This window comes from Lepisosteus platostomus, chromosome 17 (genome assembly GCF_059453375.1).
Source record: "Lepisosteus platostomus isolate fLepPlt1 chromosome 17, fLepPlt1.hap1, whole genome shotgun sequence".
In the NCBI taxonomy this organism is placed as follows: domain Eukaryota; kingdom Metazoa; phylum Chordata; class Actinopteri; order Semionotiformes; family Lepisosteidae; genus Lepisosteus; species Lepisosteus platostomus.
The window spans coordinates 13,721,820-13,742,500 of NC_142627.1; the positions used below are offsets into that span (position 1 = coordinate 13,721,820).

At 36.6% G+C, this 20,681-nt stretch overlaps 1 protein-coding gene and 1 long non-coding RNA gene across 6 annotated transcripts in view; one reads left to right on the forward strand and one right to left on the reverse strand.

Moving 5' to 3' along the window:
• ehbp1 (EH domain binding protein 1) overlaps positions 1 to 20,681 on the reverse strand; it is a 132,988-nt gene that overhangs the window by 4,223 nt on the left and 108,084 nt on the right. For all 5 annotated transcript variants that reach the window (XM_088610255.1, XM_088610257.1, XM_088610256.1 and 2 more), the window contains 2 exons: positions 3,785 to 3,884; positions 2,824 to 2,897 (listed from right to left, as the gene is read on the reverse strand). In XM_088610255.1, the coding sequence (XP_088466381.1) occupies positions 2,824 to 2,897; positions 3,785 to 3,884 (174 nt within the window). The remainder of the gene's footprint in view (positions 1 to 2,823; positions 2,898 to 3,784; positions 3,885 to 20,681) is intronic.
• Positions 8,284 to 18,668, forward strand: LOC148646193 (uncharacterized). Its single transcript, XR_015927955.1, has 2 exons — positions 8,284 to 8,425; positions 17,855 to 18,668. It is a non-coding gene; the product is annotated as an uncharacterized LOC148646193 (long non-coding RNA).

Sequence of the window (20,681 nt, forward strand, 5' to 3'; positions counted from 1 at the left end):
GAATTCTAATAATAATGCTCACAATAACAAGAGCTCAGTTACTGAGTCATGTATCGCAATATTTCTGGTCACATCGGAATGCAAAAAAGTTGCAGTTCCTTAATCTTTTTTTAGGTTTAAATGTCTGTTATTAAACCCTCAGAATTTCTGTAAAACTCAGGCTGTACTTTAATGGAAATTAACACAGTTTTTGTTAAGAGTGCACAGGGGATTGCAATCGAGTCTTATCTTTAGTTCCAGTCAACTAGCAATCCTGAAAGAGTTTGCAACATCATCAGAGCAGGCCATTTGATAGGATTCTACTGCTGAACCTAATCAATCTGTGGAATACTGTGGCTGGGCTGTGTAACAAAGCTAAAATAGATTTACAAATGGGGTTTTTAGGGGATAAGCTCCTCCACAGGATTACATATTGATTTTAAATATATAAAAAAGCTTATCATATAAACCGTAACTACAAAAATAGTGAACCTATGCATAAATCCCTTTAGAAGAGCGTCCACTTTCAAATACAAACCAGGAGTGAATCAAGTCATACAGAAATCCAGGGAAAAAAAAAAAAAGATCCATTTTGTGGGAGAAAAATAAACACGCCGCGTTCTAAAGACCACCCCAGGGTGTGTAAAACTAAACCCAAGCAGCTTTTCTAGGCAAACATTAAATACGCAAGGACAAACAACAGAGCTACCACAAGATTATTCCAACATCATTTTAAGTATTTGTTACTCAGTTAGCTGTGCTGTAAATCCACTGACCTAACACACGAAAATCCAGGATCAATTTTTTTTCTCTTCTGTAATCCGTTAATAAAACTCAAGACCTTTTACTAGAAAATCACTATCGCTTTGCTATTACTTAAAGGGAAAAAATTCTCATGTGCATAAGTTTTTAAATAATGCCAGGAAGTTTTGCTTCATTGATCTTCTTGTGAAATATTAAGCTTATTTGCACAATGCGCGGCGGCTATATCCGAGTAGGATGCCTGGCTCTTTGCTGGAAGATACAAACCAGCGATTCCACAAGATTTATTTCAGTGGAGTCCGTCTATCTCAGTATCAAATCTTATCTAACTCTCCCTCCTAAACATTCCTCCTAAAAAAAAAAACTCTCCACACATATGATATTTTATCAACAAGCCATGTGAAAACTGTCCACACATCACCAAGTAACACAAAGGTTGACAAATAAGGAACAGGGGTTGTCCCCACACAGCCAATGCTGACAGGTCAAGCCCATGTCTGATAAAGTGCCTTCACTTTCCATCAGTAGGTCTCTGCATGAGCACTTCAAGAGGCTATGTCTCTCTGTCATCAACTGGCCAAGCAAATCAGCAATTACCTGTCTGTATTGCACAGTCATGAATGGACCTGTTGGAGCACTAAATAAGAAATGATGTGCGCTCTTCCCTCATCACTAGGTCAGAACTATCTGTCTCAAAGAAGAAAGCCCTACCTTTGAATGTTAAGTGCTCCTTTAAAAAAAAGAGACAGATAAGTTATATTCTGTAAATTCAACAAGTTGAAGTGCAAGAGTCTAGAACACGGGCGCCTGCACAAATGTATGCAGCATGCACAGGCTCAAAAGAGGCTCTGGAAAGTTAACACAGCCCGGTGTGATTTTTCTTAAGAGTCACCCACTGACCATTCAAGAACTAATGATCACATCCGGAAGATTGTTTTCTTAATAAAAAAGAAAAGCTTAATATGAATACCTACAATCTGTTTGTCTTTTTGCCCATTTAACTATTCTTGAAAATTTTAAATTCATAATGTCAGCTATCAGAACCTCAGAATAACACAAAAGATGCTGACTTACTTTTTTTATTCTGAAACACAAGAGATACAACTTTATAAATAAAGCAGCACTGAAGGGAAGAAATACTCCTACAAATGTGAAATGGTCTAAGAAGGATTCCATTATCTTAAATAAATCTACTGATAAATGCTAATTCTGAGCAAAGACTTACATTAATACAAAACTTTTATCTTTAAAAGTCTGTACTTTATTTGACAAACAAAAAAATAAAAACAGGTAAACTGACAGAAGTAACAACAAAAACAATCTGTTTCCTATGAATGCATGCTATCGGTGAAGACTCCAAACTAATTAGAATTGATTTATTATGGATCAGGTACCTTATCAGGTGAAGAAAGAAATTACCATGGCCAGCCAAAGGGTTAAGAGGTCACAATCGAATAGCAAAATCAATTTGCATTGATTGTAAAAGGTTCATTTTGAGAAACAGGACACAGTCAAAAGGATTAAACTTAAGCAGACAACTTTGATATAACACAATGGCCTCTTTTATAGCCTGAAAAGAGTCTGCTTACCTTGATTTATCTGGTGACTCAAAATATTTTTTCATTTATAAACATGCACATGCATACCTAAAATGAGTTGAATATTGCACATACACATGTATGATTTTATATACACAGTCTTAATTTTTTATTTGCAAGTTTTACGTCACCTAAAAAGTCGGGGGACCCGTGCAAATCCCAATATAAAAAAAATGTAACTGCAGAATTTTGTATCATGAATTTAAAATTCCCCTGCATTTTTGGTTCACCTGAAACTAAAACGCTTTTAAAATTAAGGAGACCTAGTAAATAACGTTGGAAAAGATCAATTAACTTATTTTTCTGTACTAACGTTTAGAATTACCGTAAAATCAGAAACTTGAACCAAACAACCCTGCTGATGAAAAGGAGAAGAAATAAATCCCAGTGTTGTGTCATAAAGAAGCACACTTTTACTGCACGCTTCTGGGCCAAAGTGCAGTCTGTTCATATTCCTTTCAGAAAGGCTCTGTGCTCGTCTTACCTTCTATCGCCAACATAGCCCGCAACTCCCGGTTCAACAGCTCAAACCGCCTCTCAAGATCATGTTCCTTTTCCCTAGGCAAGTTGCAAAAGTTCATCAATATGTTAATTACTAAATCATTAAACACTTAAAGAAACCTTTAATAAACATTGATTTAAGGACTTGTCAGCACCTTTTCTCCTTAACATTAATCTACTTCAAAAAACTGATACACAAACCTAGAGCCATCTGACGGAACTAACAAAAAGGAAATGTTAACTTGCAAATTTAATTTTTATTTCATTTTTTTCTTTTGTAAGTGCTAGAACTGTACTAATTCTACCGTAATAGAATTTGTCCTTCAGTTCCATTTGTATGACAAAGACTCGCTCGGAAGAGAAATCATAATCAGGATTTTTCTAATTTTACAGCACTGCAAAATGATTATTTTTAACAGAATGTAATACTCTGTTGATAATATTAAATGATGAAATTCTGAAGCAGAAAGAGCATTGATCCCAGGAATGCTCGGACACTATGGTTACAAGTAGAATTCATTGACTGTTTAAAAAGAAAAACAAGAAGACTGGTATATTATATTTTCTTTAAAAAAAAGGGGCTTTTTAATAAAATCTTGTGGTGCTTAGAATAATCATTGCCTTTTTGTATTAAAAAAGAAAAATTCTGGGATAAAATTCTGGAATAATTTCCAGAAAGAGGCAGATATCAAGAACACTCATTTTTGGGTTAAGCTCTGGAAAAGTCAGATTCTTATACTGTAGAAGTGTTGCATATTAATTTTAAAATAGTTTGGCCATTTATTTGCCACTACCCATTCTTAGGGAAGCATACATATACAGTATAGTCTACTTTTATAATAAAGATTGTGTGACATATACTATATGTTTTAGAAATAAATGCTCTTTCAGCCTGGTTCAAACATTTTTGAACACATCAATTAAACAGCACATCAGTTACTTACAAAAGAGAGAGCTGGTTCTGTCTTCGTATCAAAGCATTCTTTTTGTTGACCAGTGTAAACCACTCCTGCATCATGGATTCTTCTTCCTCTTTATTATTTCCTGTAATCACAGACAAATGGCATTATTAAAACTTAATACTTTATCATTTACATTCAAATTAAATCCATAATACACATATCTGCAATAATGAATATACCAACAATTAGTTACTGAAGTTATATATGCTCCCTTCTGAGTTTCTAGCGTTGGGAGAATGAAATAAATTAGATTACGTGGGGCTTCATTTAAAGCTCCAAATTGCTGTGTAATTTAGGAACTCTGTCAGATGTGTTGCAAAGGCAAAACACTAGACACTCAACAGAAGTTCTTTTTGTCAACAGAAGATATACACTTAGATTACTGTATTTATACAAGTGGGCACATGATTTTAAAAATCAGGAGTGTGGACTGTCCCTCTGCATCATTCAGCATGACTGTAAAAATACAAGTTTAATACCCTTAAAACATGATTATAATACATATCAAATTAACACTTTAGGTGTAGGTAACAAAGAGATGCTAAATCTAAATCCCTGCCAGGGGCTGAATTGTTGTTGTGTTTCAAGGAGAAATGCCTGGTGTTGACAGATATATGGCTCTGATTTAGGCCACTGAAAACAATATTAAAAATGTGAGGGGGAAAAGCGTTGTAATAAACACTGTAGTTTTTTTCTGGAAGGATATGGCAATACTTGAGTGGTTATTTTAAAATAGGAGATCAGACCTTCGTGAACAAGCTAGAAGTTTACACGTTTTCAAGAAAGGCTGCCATGAATAACAAGATGTAAATTCAGAAAGTTCGAGGTTAACACAGCCATCTCAAACACTCAGACAGTATTAGAAGTATGTCTGTGACACTAATTAATTTGTTTTTTTTTTAAGATCCTTTAAGCTTCTGTAATCATCTCAACTCTTCGGTGATTCTTAATGCCTGGTGCTTAGACTGACAACTGCTTCAGAAGTCCTTCAGTTTATTATCTGACAATTACATATTAGAAAACAACAACCAGATCTAAAAAAAAACTGCATAAAAATATTGATAACTGATTTAGCCAACAACGATGCAGTCCAAAACATACCCATTTCTCTAACAAGTGTCCACTGAAGAGCGCTGTGGATATTCCGAAATAAGGCAGCCTTACCTTCTGCTAGCTTCATAGCAACTCGTTTCAAATGTAAAATAAACACAGTAGCTACAGAAGAGTGACATTTCCAACCATGTCAATAAAAGCAAAACAGGATTGTAAGATGTACCAAATGATGAAACTTAAAACTGGATTGATTTTAATGTTTGATCCAAATCTGTTAAAAACAAACCCCTTTGAATATAATAAATGGCTGTACCCTATTATTAGTTATTGAACAGGCAAGTTACAGTGAAAACACTTTGCAGCTAAATTTAACGTTTCAAGCTACTTAATTCTCTTACATTACCGGCCCACCTGTATACTTAAAAACTGGCAATTTTAAAACTCCCGGTACCAATGTATGCATAGTGTATATAGAACAAACATGGACAGTACATTCGCATAAACTGCCACATATAAAATCTACCTGGATATTAAGTGTTATTTGCAGCAATTTAGGAACTGCAGGAAGGAAAGAAAGAATAATCAAGGCAATTGAACATTTTCTAAAAAACTGGGAAGGTTGCTTACACGAGCACAGAGGTTTATTTTTTTACTTTTTAAACGTTGTCACGTCCAGTAAATACCAGAGTTTTTTTTTTTGTGTGGTTTCTTTTGTCTATCGTCAAGAATTAAAGGTAGCGAGCGGCAGTTGTCGTCCTTTTCCTGCCATGTGACAGCTCTGGGCCGGTCATGTGAGGGTGGCATGGCAGGCAAATCCTTGGGCAGCAACAAAAGAAGCAGAAGCAGGCCAGAGAAACCCGAGGAAAAAAGACCCGTCATTCAGAACAAAAAAAAAAGGCCAATTGTTCTGCAGGGAGACCCTTTTTAATACGTGGAGTGGCATATGCATGTAATATTATTAATAACTTTAGGATTTAGGATCAGCTTTGAATTGCCTTAGTCAAGTTTAAAGCAGGGCGTGAAGGATAAAGGTGTTACGATAGGTTGCTTAAAACGAGGAGGGAGACAAAAAACAACATATTAACGAGACAGCAGAGATTAATGAAACCTGTTGGATTTTAAAATATTGCAGACTCCAGTCTTGCATTTTTTCAGTTATTATCCCAAAAAAACCTCATTTAACTTGGTCCATGTTTTCCAGAGTCTCACACGCAAGGGCTCTAAAGGGTTCTGGAGCTTACTGTGAAATGGAGAGCCAATGGAACAGGCACATCACAATAGCGGTATCAGGCACCGGGCACAGACCCTCTCCTCAGGTTTTAACCCTTTAACGCTGACCTACAGTAGGATAATATATTTCCATGGCAGTACTACCATCTTCGCTCTTTGACATTCTCTTCCAGGAAGAGGAACTATTTAAATTGGATACGCGAGTATCTGCAAGTACGATTCAAAGAAAAATACACCCCTGTATGTGCTCACAAAATTAAGTACGCATTCCGAACGTGCACAAGTGGTACAACTGAAAAAGAAAACTTCAAAGCGGTACAACCAGATAATTTAGCAATTAACATTTAAAAGATATGTTTTGCAATCTCACACTTTTAAGTTTAGTCATGAGGTGACAATAATGTGGCATTACATTGTGTAACTACAAGACTGAAGCAAAGCTTTTTCAATCTTTAGCATTTTAAGAAACCGTCCCTGAAAAGATCACTTACCTTCCTATGTGGGAAATCAAAGACTAGAAATTCAGAATTATCCATGGCCTTGGAATTAAACTTGGTTTTAAATACAGGCAGAGATCTTAGGGACAGAAGGTTTAAGCAGCTAAACAAAGCACAGTGTAAGGATTTCACCAAAATGTGCTCAGAAATCAGTGAACTGCTTTGAAATCTCTTGTGTTTCAACCAGTTCAGTTTTGTTCACACATCGTATTTCTTACAACCACAAATGTAGGGAGTCTATGGTGCCGTTATAAGCTCACTCACAGTTCCCTAGGAAATCAATCGCACATAGTGAAAGAATATTGTACTTCAATATCAAAGTTACTAAGGCTTTACGATTAAAATGGTCTTGTACTTTTGCTCCCACTTGAAAAAAAAATCTCACCTGTTCACAAGCCGTGGGAAATTTCATCGCCAAGGAGCATCTGTCAGTAAATGTCAATTGTAAGCAAAACTAAATGGTAATTTGAGTAAAAAAAAGTCTTCTAAAACTTCAAAATAAGACTGAGCAACACTTGCATTTTTGTCAACCCATCCCAAAGCACAGTACCAGTAAAGGTCTTTTAAATCTGCTCAAATATAGTGATTTCCCAATGTCTTCAGCTTGCGTTGATGTGTATGTCATGAGCCATGGACGAAGAAAGACGAGACATTTCAGTGGCCTGCAGGTCGGGAAATAGACCAGTGTGTAAGCAAGCTTCAATAGCCAAATAAGATTAAGATAGTGATCTTGGCCACTGCTACATTCAAACTCAGACAAAAATAATGGAAAAGCCCTGTGGTGAAACACTCCTGTATATTTCTGGTGTCTTTTTCTGCATTATTAAAGTGAAAGTTTTTATATACAAAAATGAAGAAACTTATCATACCTTAAGAAGCCGTAGGAGATAATCCTAAAATAATTTAAATTGCCATTCGCCGATGTTTGCTTATATTTACATAGAAAATAAAATTGATATATAAAATTTCAATGCATGCAGAAGTTATTCATTTCATTACACGTAGCGAGAGGTTTTTTTTAAAAATAAGCTGCAAAAAATAAACCTTAATCCATTTTTTACTTTAAATTGATAAAATCATTTAACCAGATCATTCACACATTTCCTATAGCCAGATGGACAGAATACTTGCAGCAATATAAAATACGCACTATATAAGTGAGCAGAACAGGGACAGAAATAGGATACATAATTTGTCTTTTTACCAAAACAAAACCATTAAAGACAATTACTCTTTGAACTTTCCTTTCTTACAATCTTCACAAAAGCTTTTTTTGACCGATCCCATTTCCAGAAAATACAAGCTCCAGGAGAGAAGAAAACAATTCAAATTACAAGAGAGGGTATAAAACCAATTTGGTAAATTCTACTTTTTTTTTTGTAAGAGTTTAGATATAAATCTTAAACGACAATGAACAAAAGCGACCATTACAAATTAATCCCGACTTTTAATAAGTAGCTGAGACCTGGGTTTCCCTAGTAAAGAAAAAAAAGAAAAAATATATTAAAACCCTGTGATCACAGCAAGCTTTTCTCATTTCTTATCCAATCATTTTCTTTTTAATCCAATACCAGTAATCCAATTTGTCTATCAGACTTTTAAGGGGCAGAATGCAACTTCCATTTCTTCTACACTTCTGAACATACAATATATTTTCAGAAGAATGCGGCATGTTTCATTTTAGCCCTACTGTTCGCTGCTCTAATGTCTTGAGGAAAAAAGAACAAGATGAACATTGTTCCTACTGATTAAGTAAGAGCTCATTAAAGACCTGTCAGTGCCTTACTTTGAATATGCATGAAGCACATAATCAGATCTCGTACCGTCACTAGAGGAGAATACGGTAAGTACAAAGGATTGATTTAATTACTTAGAGTGGGCTGTGGTGTGGAGCTGTCTTGTTAGCAAGGAAGAAAAGCAGGCTGTATTCTTGCTCTGTTCGAAAAGGTAGTTTAGCTTCTGTCACAATACCTAATCTCAGGATAAAGCACTGTGCATTGTGGTTTAAGGGGCCGTCACTAGCCTAAAATGAATGTAACACATTTTCTCTTGTTTAACTCAACCTGGTTAACCACCCTTATGCTGACAGGTCAGCCTCACTTCAATAACCTCTAGATAAAAGTAACCAAGCGAAGTTTTAGCTTCAGTGGAGTGAGGAGTCACTGTGTCCCTCTATCTTTACATGTTCCAAACCAATAGAAAATGTAGTAACATGATAATACTGTTTGTTACACAAGTACTTAAATTTAATTCCTTGGTTAATGGACCAAATTGTTACAGAAGGTTTGTCATTAGTAACTTACACCAGTTATTCAAAGCAAACACACATTATAATGAAAATTTCATGAGGCGAAAAGGCAGCTGAGGTACGGTTTAGCTCTAATTCTTTTTATATATAATTTTTCATACAAGAACCTTCATTATTTTCTTAGCGTTCAAGAAATGTTGTGCCTAGTATATTATCACAGCTGTTATTGATGTAACTGTTAATAATAATGTCACAACTTAACTAGGATTCAATAATCAATTCTCCCGATTAACAGGCATTCTTTACAGGGTGAGCTGCCAGTTTGGCACGCGTAGCAGATTAACATGGAAGCAAATTCACACTTTACCTGAAGTATTTCTTGATGTCGCCAAACACCAAATGGACTTAGCAAATGTTCTTGAAATGGGAGAAGCATGGCTATACATAGAGAGTTATCACCTATGCTTTTATGTAATTGTTAGAACGTGTGCTCTGAGAGAATGCATTGTTATTACCCGAGGAAGATAACTCTCCTAATAAATTTCTACATCTCCAGTACGCAGTACACAAACACCCCTCAGCAAACACCTCCTCCCACTGCTAGCGGGATAACAACATTCAGTTAATAACGGGGAGGAGGGAGGCAAAAACAAACATGACTCCGATAACAGATTTGCCTTTTAAGCCCAAGTGTTAATTTAATTTCACCTTGCCTAACTCTTCTCTATCTGCTGTTTTTATTTGTCATTGGTTTACTACAGGAAATCTCAGTTAGAAACAAAACTGCCCCCCCAAAAAAGCCCCTGTTTCTGAACCGCCCCAACACACACACACCCATCCACCCCCTCCCCTTTTTTCAAATTGCATTCTTTAAATCAATAAACATTATCACAGGCCAACAGTCTATCAGCTACTTGCAGCAGCGGCTCTGTTTTTTTAATTTCAGACTAGCATGTCCACATTTTCCTGGAGCTCTGAGGCAGGTATTGATGCTGACAGGTTTACATTAAAACGTACACCATGTTCAGGAGACATATAAATAGATAATTTAAAAACAAGATCAAGGCCACTTCTGTGTTTCAGATAGAAAATAGCTTGAATTTATTTCATAATCAAACACGTGTTTGATTTTAATTTTGTTAGTACACGGCCCGCAGTGTAGTTTTCAAAACTGTTCTCTAATCGGGAATGTAGTCTTCTGCTCTTGTCGGCACTGCCCATAGCCACATTGAAATATATAATTACACACAGATTCCAAGGTAAAGGCTTCATTTAAAAGCCAAGTGCTAAATACCACATATAATAACACATAAAGCTGCCTTTAAGACTTAACCTATTTAAATCACAGCAGTTATATTGCATATACTGGCTGCACCATCACAAAACGCCAGCTAAGATTGAAAAAGCTCTCCCAAACAACCTCACCAAGAGGCTAGATGTGATAAATGGCCATATTTTCGTTTTGGGAACATTGGAACCTATTTACAGCTTGCTTTTCTATGTTGAATATCGAGGCAAAATCAAGGACCTTTAGAAAAGCAGAACACTTCAGGTAATTAATACTGGAAGAGGGGCAGATGAGAGATCAATGACAAAATCACCTGGTAAAGCCATAAAAAGGTGTTGCATTAAAAGGCTTTTACTATACATGCCAAACAATACAGAGAAACCAGTATTTTAGCACTTGTACTCAACAGGCACTCCAAACCAGGCTATGATGAGAACAGAAACCTATCCTAGCTAATAATCTTGTAACAAAAGCTAAAAGACATCATCCTATTAACTAGTGATCTCAACTGCTAATGCTGAGTACTTCCTGGTGCCTTTTATACAGAACGCTGCTATTAAATGAGGTCTAAACAGTCACTGGGAACACAGACTTCATTCACCTTTTATCTGTCTCTCTTGTTGGAAGACTACGAGTGGGGCTGAAGGTGTCAGTGATATTATAGAGTGGAAATTAATCAGAAATTTTTCTCATATTTTTCTTGTCACACTAATTTACTTTTTGTACAAATTTTGCCCAGTTAAAAAGTTCAAACCCAACCCCCTGTTGCACTCTTTTTAGTTGAGAATATTCAATGAGCAAGCCAACTGAAAAGCACCAAGTCCTCACACAAAAAGCGTTCGAAATTCTCATTTAGTTGTCTTTATTTTGTTAGCGCCATGTGGTCCTTGAAGATGTAGAAAACACGGGAAGCTGAGTAAAGATCAGAGCAGGCTCATTAGCATTCTGACAAAATTGGAGTGGCCGAGATGTATAGTTTGCCTACTTTGCTGGTCTGTGAAAGCTGCCGGTGGTAAGCTCTCTACTTCATTGTGCTTTTGTCTTTTCTTGGGGTTTTCAGCGCAGCAGGGTATTTGCTAGCCCCAGGTTGCACAGAGAATCATGGGAAAAAGAAAAACGTTGCTGTCTATCTCGACAGCAGTACAATTTCTCAATACCACACCAAGTTGGCTTCTAGTCCTTTTATTTAATCTCCCGAGCTTCTGATTAACGGCAACGTTACTGGTGTGTCGTTAGTCTTCTCCCTTTTTAAACTCATCCCCACAACACTTCAAAAACCCCAATCACATGCAAAGATGCCGAAAAACCTTTGAGATTTTCTTCGAAAGGAAAACGGCGTGGCAGAAGTCATTTCTGACTGGTTGCCCAATGAACCTTAATCAAGGAGCTGCCTTTTTTTGATAAGAGAGTAGAGGGGGAGAAGACTAGAGAGATCGTGTATATTGAGGGTATATAAATAATGACTCGTCCGGCAAAACCTGTAAAACGTACGATTTGGGTCATTTGGTTTAAAAACATTTAACTAAAAAAAATACGGCTCAGCTTTGATGAACAAGAAAAAGGCTACATTAATGCTCACTATCCTGCATCAACCTTTCCAAGTTGTAGTGAAATGGATAAAGGTCTCTCTGGATGGATTTATCTGCTGAATCCTTGTGGTTGGCCTCCTATCTTGGATGGTGACCCGAAAGAATGTCAACAGCTCATTTCCCAGAGAGCTGGAAGGAGTCGTCATGCAAGTCATAATCTGCTCCTTCTCAAAAGCACTGTTTCAGACATTAAATTTCACAAGCTGTTTAACGAGATTTTTCGTATCATCTCTTACCCCGCCGATACTTTGCACGCATCTGATGGACCAAACAAATTTTTAAAACGGGATTGGTCTGCAAAGAACCTCTTTCAGCACACATAAAATGGGATCCCTTTTTAGATAATCTAGTTTGCTGCAGATCTTGTTAGGGAGGGGGAAAAAAAATCTACACTATAAAGGCAAAGTGCACAGCAATGATGATTAAATTTACCCCATACATAAACACGGCAAGTGAAAGAATCAGCAATTTCCCTTCACAATCAAAATATGAATCTGGGACTAATTGGAAATAACCCATAACCTTGAGATCACACGTCGACTGCATCCAACAAACAGAAACTGTAGCTGAGAGCATAAAAACTCCTCTGGTAGGTTTATTATTTTTTTATTTCATGGCTGTCTTCCACACAGTAACCAACTGCACAGAGAGGTGAAGCCTTTCAAACGCTGAAATTGGGGACTTTTTCCATTTTATTGCTTTTACAGAATCTTTTTTAATTGGAATCTTAAACCGCCTGGGTGAGATTTGCACTGTTAGGTGACATCCTAAATCTCTGTTCATACCACGAAGAGGCTGTCAGCTCGCGGCAAACAAAAATGTGCCTTACCTATTGTCTGTTTACTGGAACGTTTTCAATTCTTTTCTTTTTTGCTGGCTTCTAAAATATTTAAAATGTTTAAACAAAAATTAAACAGATGAATAATTCTTATGTTCAATTTTCACTCTGCTAACTGCAGCAAAGGAAAAAAGCCCGTATTCTGTTCCTAGTTTGGGACCAGATGTTTCAGAAATGACCAACAATTGGGGGCCTAGAATAAATTAATGACTGATTTCTGAGCTTTGATGGAATTAAGTGCACTCCTTTTCTCAATGTGCCATGTGAATGTCCTCCCGTTAAACGTTTTTTTTTTGACAAGTGAGGCCACCCAGCAGAAAGTAACTGATGCAAAACCCAGGAGTAATCCCCTGTTTAGCTCAGCTCCGTGGTTAGTCTTAACACTGCCTCTATTATCTGATGGATTTAGGCAAACTTTCATTTATTTGTTGGCCTCGGTTTTCAACTTTGTTGCCTGAGTTGAAGATCCCAAGCCCCATTCCAATGTAAATAGATTTGCATACAGTTACAATGCTTCTTGCCTGGGTTCTGATGAGAGAGCAGTAGGTAGCTGCTCATGTGGAGTCTCTTAGGCATACATGTATATGTTAAAATGTGGTTCCTAATAACAAGGACTTAATGCACACATGCATATCCGAGGTAGCCAGAGTTCCTCTTTCAGAAATCAAGTGTGTTCATTAACTTGTACAGCTTTTGAGGTTGTTTTCCTCATATGTACTGTAAGCTGCAACATTAAAATGATCAGAAATGGTGCTCAGATTTGTAAAGTCACCCTTCCCCGCCATCAAAAAAGGGTCCATGCGTTTTAAAGATGCATTCAATTTGATAACGGTGCTAGAGTAAAGTTTAATCAGCAATTAATCTTGTTTATTGTCTGCGGTCAGTAGTATTGTGTGCGTTACAGATATCCCCACAATAAATTCCTGTGGTGATGATCACAGGACCACAGCAAAACCAAGGGAAATTGCAGGTTTCAGGCACATCGCAATTTCTATCAGGTACCACCTGGAAACAATTTCAAGCCCGGATCCCCAGGTCTGACTCCGCTGTCGTGTTGGGAAACGTGCGACATGACAGCTGGGCAGGATCCGTTTCTCCTTCAGGGTGATGAGCCATTATGGGCCCGATCACAGGAACATGCGGCTCCAAACTAAAGGCTCAAACTGCTCTTTTCACTTGTTTAAAAAGAGAGAGGAAAAAACAGCCTTCCCACTTTATCTCCGGTGTTTATATACTCAATTCGTCCAAAACCGTCCCATCCTCACAAGCATGAGGGGCTTTAGTTTGATTACCAAATTATAATACTCGCTTTTCATTATTCTGTGCCATGTATCTAAGGGAGCAGCTATAAAGCAGATTTCTAATTTAATAACACTTGGACCGATTTTGACTAAACAAAAAAAATGTTATAGTACTTTAAACCTGTTACCTGTTTTGACTACTACAGGCCCATGTCTCGTCTCTAGAAAACCTCTATTTCATTTTCAAGCCCGCAGATGCATAAACGCTTAGATTGTTCCTTTCATTTGCTTTCTGTCTACACTGCAAATCCAATATTGTGCCTTTAAAGACACAGATTGTAAAAAAAAATCTCTGACACATTCATGGTTTATGCAGAACCTCAAAAAATCGTCAGGCATTCGTGCTCACTGGGGTAACAACAGCAAACACTGCAGATCCCAAGTGGGGTGAAGAAAAAGAAGGGGGGCAACTTTGCCAAAAGAAACTCTTACAATGGAGGTGCCAAAGCCTGTTGACAGTCCCAATTTTCTTTGCATAATTTTCCCCGCCTCCTCCATTAGCTGTATACTGCTCCCCAGGTCCTGCGTTATAACAAATTTGCCCAGTGTCATATTACGTGTGTCTCAAGATGGCCAACAAGGTTATAATTGCATAAACGCAATGAAATAATCTGAGGTAGTAATGGTTGTGTGAACACCACTAGTTTGTCCAAAGCATCTGGATAAGAGCTTTATTCTATTACTTAGTTAGTGGCAAGCACAGGCTTCAACTACTGGTTTCAAAAAAGTGGTCTGGCAGCTAAAAGCTCAGCAACAAAACATTTTAAGACATATGAAGCCAGAAACTTACATTTACTCAGAAACACTCAAATAACATTTTTGCGCATGGCTTCTCTGCTCCCATTCTACTGATTACTAAACAACTAAACTGAGTGGTGTTTGTAGGCAAAACAGAGTAATACAATAGGAAACCAACAACTACAAAAGTGCCAGAACAGCAAGTTTTGCAAGTGAATGGCAGCCATTACTATCAGGACCCTAGTCATTACACTTAATTGTATAGTGCATCTGAATCCGTTAACATCTGAAAAGGTTGATTAATTGACTGTATAGGTAGAATTCAATTATGTTGTCGGAACACAAGTTGTAAACTAAATAAATGATCAATTATGCAAAGTACTCCCCCCTCAAGCACATCCCAATTCTGTTATTTTATCTGATCACTTAAGGACAGAGAATTTAAAAACCATTTAAAGTGAGAGACCTGGAAGTGGTCTCTCGCTCTTTTCAGATGCATTACTTGGCACTCTGAGCAAAATACACATCGCTGGTAATTTCTTTATATTATTCAGCGTGGATAGAAAATCTGTTTTTTAAAGGTGCGGGTTTTAAAAACCATTATACACATATAATATACTATACCCTGGTTTTTGTCCTGTTTTACTTGAATCAATGTCAAAATGCTTTCAGATGAAAAGGCAATCGCACCCTGGGATAGTTCAATAAAAGAGGGATTATAATAAGCGCAGGCATTGTCCCTTTTCAAAATGCTAATCTGCTATATCACTTGCTTTTACAATGCAGCATGTACGAATGTTTAACTAAAGTTCAAATCAACAATTTCAAGATGACGGTCTTAAGGAAAACCAAACCACACAAAAAAGAAGGACCTAAAAAAAGCACAGCAATTTGTAATTGGTCTCCAGTAATCAAAATATAAATTACATGCATCCAAATGCTCTCCCTATCTTTCTTCCCTCTCTTTTACCCAGCCAATACGTTTTATCTTAAGATTCTCAGACAATGCCTAGAGGATCCCATTCCCTAATCTTCCTAAAAATCCCTTTTCATCTGACTGTTTAAGAATGTTTGAAAGCCTGACACCAAGTCGAAAAAACCACTGCACATCTGGGGGAGGGGAGTCCTTGCAGGTTAACTAATTAAATTGTTTTGCTTCTCTAAAACTTAACTGGCTTTAGAGATTAATTAAGAACTAGGCATGGTACTTTTTTTAGACAAAAAGCGATAGAATCTTATCTCATCTACACATCATTTTAATGTTCTGCAAACAAAGAGGCACCCATGATGAAAAGAGATGGAAGTTCGTCTTGAAACTTGTCATGAGTTTTACACACAAAAAGCGTAGTACGGTATCAATCTGAACCAAGCAAAATTTCTAGGAATTCTGCATTTTTTAGAATGAGTTTAACAATGAAAAGCTTTTCGCACATCTAGAAAAGGTTATTTAATTCCTTTAGCTTATATACGACTATTTCCATTAACACAGGGAAAAAAGTCTTCTTGTACCTTTATTCAAAAGCTAATCAGCACTTTTTGTGCAAGCAACTTAAAAAAAAAAGTGCAATTCAGGTAAAACTTTGTGAATAAAACAGAAGATCCTCTAAGAAAACACTATTCGTCAAAACTACAAACATGCCGTGCTATCCTCAGAATACGTTATGTCACTTTTCCAGTCGTCCTCTGCACGAAACTCCTCTATATATTCATTTCAAAACGGAATGTGAAGTTGGCATGCAGAAATTCAGATTTTTTTTCTTTGCCCACTTCTTTTGGCTGGATACTGATGCTGAGAGGAATGTCATTGGCGAGGAATTTAAATTAAGTCTCAGAAAGCTCTTGGTATTTAAAGAAAATGAGTGACCGGGGCTGCTAGCCAACATGTTAGCTGGCGAGATGGGGTACGGTTTTCTTTAAAAAAAAAAAGGTGTACGATAATGCAATAATGCAAACAAGTGTGTGCTGATTGCAACAGACATCAGAAACAGCCTCTGTCAGAACTCAGAAGGGTATTATGCTCTAAACACTTTTTCTTCCCTTACTGCTGAAAGATTATACTGGTTATCCCATTAAAGTTGGTAAAATGCCATTCTTGTGTCTTTAAGCTCTAGCATAGGAGGTCAAGAAGTGTATGCTGCTTCTTACAAGGCTGGTGTGGATGTAATCTTCCCAAAGTTACAATAATTAATGTTAAGCTTCTTTAGCAATACGTTTCTGAAAGAACTTGCCTGATAATATACTTAAAGCTGTGCTAGCTGTTTGTGTTTCTAAGCAGGAAATGTTTCCCATTCCACTCACGTACTTCAGCTTAAATCTTTAGTCAAACTAGGATGATGATGAGTGTGCTGGCTTATGAACAGAAGGAATAATTTCAATTTATCATAGGAAAATGTTTAACGAGCTAATGTTTAAAGCAGGATGTAAACACATATGCTATCAAAAGCTAAATAAAAACAGGACAGAAACAAAACAAGATGAATATAATAAACAAAATGTGCCTAAAATGTACAAGCAGCTGATCTACTGGTACGTGACCAAATCAAAACCAGTAGTGGCTGATTTAAAAATATTATACATCCTGTATGCAGAACGTTATTAAAATTAATAGCACTAAACAAAACAGCTTCTTTTTGGTAAATACATTGTTATAGATACATGCACAAGCACACACATACATAAATTACAAATACATGTAAATATAAAAGTGCATTTACATTCATATATTTAAATTAAGTTAATTAAAAGTCTAAAAAGTAAGAAGTCTTTCGTTGCTAGATATATTTTTCAGAGCAAAAATAAAAAGCTCTCTGATATAAGTACACCTCTGCAATTTTATTAGGGTTGCAGTGGCCTGTCTGTATACTACATTAAGCCTTTGATATCCTTCTTGTGTGAATTTAGGCTTCGAGTTGAACACAAAATAGGGATTAGTGTGCTGTAAAACCTAACTCAATCTTATCTGTGTCAAGTGCAATTTTTAAACATATGTTAATCTTGACTAAAACTCATTCTCTCCATTCATAGGTGGAAAGGCATAGTGCTATGCTAAACAGTTATTTTGATCATTGTTGCTATTGTTACATTTTAGGTAATCTTTTAACTATTAAAAAAAAATGGGAATTATGTTCTTATGTAATGAATGCTGATCATGACGATCTCATAACATACCCTGTTCCATTTCTGTACACTGAAAAAATACATTTAAGAAAGAAAACCCGTCTTTTAAGCAACCAGGTCTTAGTTCTGTTCTTTTGTATGCTATATTTTCAGAACTAGTGTACCTTGCTGACTCAGCTGTGGAGAAGATGACAAATTATCGGGAGTTGAGGACTAAATACCTCTCCTGTGGGCCTGAAGATTGGGGGAAGTAGTTTGGGATGCAGGTGCACAAGAAGTAACATGTACTGCCTTGCAAGACAATCTTTTTATGAAAAAAATGCTTGAAAAATACGATAAAGGTCTATGCTTTTAGCTTTCTTTTTATATACATGTATATTTCTACAAATATATTTATTTTCCTGTTGTAACAAGCCTTATCTCACTGCAATTATCAAATCCACAAATGAAATAGAAAGAAGCAAATAGAAACGAACGCAAAAAACCTACAGTAAAATGTTAGAAAAAAAAATCTGTAAAGCCTTTCTATTTTGAAGGACACTGCTCCCTCTGGTGAAGAAATAACAAGTTCATTAAGAAAGCACCACCTCAGGAATTAAAATTCCCCTGACTTCTCCAATGAGTTTATTGGTTCAATTTTCATAACCGTGAGCATCATTAGGGCAATGCAGTAATTAAGAGTTGTTAGAAAGTGAATTCTCAAACTGCAGATTAGAAAATTAAACTATTTACTGATTACATATTAATGGAGGACAACAATAGCAGTTGCCATAAGCTTGGAAGGCAACCAAGGGATAAATCTGTGTACTTAATTACCATAAACAATGGTTGCATAGAAATGAAGTTTTATGCACATTCCCTTCTGTAATATGTCTGATATCAGAAGACACTTGACAATTCTTGTTCAATTATCTCTATTATTTAATGTGCTGTGAACTGCTCTGTGTAAATAAATTAACCACCCCAATTACTTTGAATTCATCTAGGGACAGCATAATAGAAAATGTGGAGAATTCTATATACCTAATCTGAAAACTTCTGCCGCACAGCCACTGTTTCAGCCAAAATCTTAGCAACACAGGTGAGCGTGCAGCTCTGTGTTGCAGTTTCAATGCCTAAGATCTTCCCTCATACATCTCTTACAGGACAAGAAGATGTTTTAGCAACTCGTTTTTTGTCCAGTTTGAATAATGTTATCCAGTCACTTAACTCAATACCTTCCTTGTTTTTAGCGATCAGTTTCCGTGACACACCTCGTTTTTGCGTCTGACATGAGAAAATGGAGTGTGGCTGAAAGAGGAGGTCTTGAACCTGGATCTCGCATGGGGCTAAAACCCAATCTAGAACTTCACAGATGCTCAGTTCTGCTCCAGTTTGGTGAACGGCCAGAGCACAGCTTGGGAACAATACAAGTTAGTAGGCTTGTGATCCGAAAAGTAATATGGCACCTACTGAGAATTCAGACGGAATTTTACCTCTCAATGACCAGATCATGTGTCTGACAGCAGAAGATGGCAGTCTACCCCATACACTCTAAATATGGAAAGAGACTGTGATCTCTGGTCCATGAACCCTGCTAAGCAACTGCAGCTGGCTGCTGTCTAAATACTCTGTCTTAAAAATGGGCAACTCTCCTACAGGCCAGGGCTGCTGATCTTATCTGCACTTTGAATAATCATAATGCATCGGCAAGAATAAATCCTTTTATATCCTCTGTTACACAGTGCTATACAATGTTTTTTAAAAAGACAATTTTCCTCACTTGTGTATATATATCCTTGTTAAATCTGTGTGCTCACATATTAATTTTCACATCATTTGGAGTCAAAAAAGCAAAATGTTACAAGCAAAACCTTGTGTGAAGTGTTTCTGTGTGGTTTCTGATCTTAACTCTGGAGATGGGTTCTGGCAAAAGGTCACAACTCACTAATTTCTGGAAGCGGCAAAGCTGTTTTTATTTGGAGGGTCAATGTTTAAAATCTGGTTAAACAGAGCTAAAAGCCATTTAATTTTAATACTGACAGTTGCAGGACATTGCCAATTCAAATATACCCACGTTTTAATTCCTGATTTTCGATAATGGTATTACGAGATAAACTTTCTCAGGACTACAATGGCAGACATTTCAATAGACCACATGCTCAGAAGCCTCAGTATCACCACTGCCAAGACTACAATCAAAACTGGGCTCTTTTGACTCCTCCAGATATACAGCAAGTGCAGTCATGTCTCTAGACTTAAGAGATGTTTGTGTTGTGCCAAAAAGGAATGATCAAAAATAGTTTTACATTATTGTGCTTAAATGAAATGAACTTTGAAGCAATGTATATCATAAATATATAAACATATAGATCTATACTGTATATCTCTATGCCTATCAACAACAACAATTTTCAAGTAATTAGTTTTGATTGATAATGCACTTTTGCATTCTGGTCTTATGTTCCTGTGATTAATACATTTTTATTTAAAATTCTAAATGTGTATACTTTCTTGGAATTAAAAGCTGTTTTTAAAATATTTTAAAATAGCTACCTCTGATTGGTCATTACATGTAAAATATTACATTTGAAATTATGTTGATGCACGATTTCAGTCTGACTATGAACTCAGTTGTTTTTCTATAAATGGCCTTCCTGTTTTCGTCTTAACGACAAAAAAAAACCCCTCAAATTTTAACAGTGCTGTATGGCTCTTTGGGGCAGCAGCCGAAAAAAAAAAAAAACAGGTAAGCAAACACAAAACTGCGAGATAGTCTTGATACAGCGAAATGTGATGGTAGTGTAGCAATCCTGACGTTTTTTCATACCTACTCTTCTGAAAAAAATAATTGTTAAGTATCAGTAACAGGATGCTATTCTCAAATTTCAGTGATTTAGTCAATGGAGCCTTTCCCTTGTACTGTGCCCTGTTTCATGTGCTACATGGCTTTAGCTGGCCAAATCTTTTTTTCCACTGAATCAGTAGAACAGTAAAGATC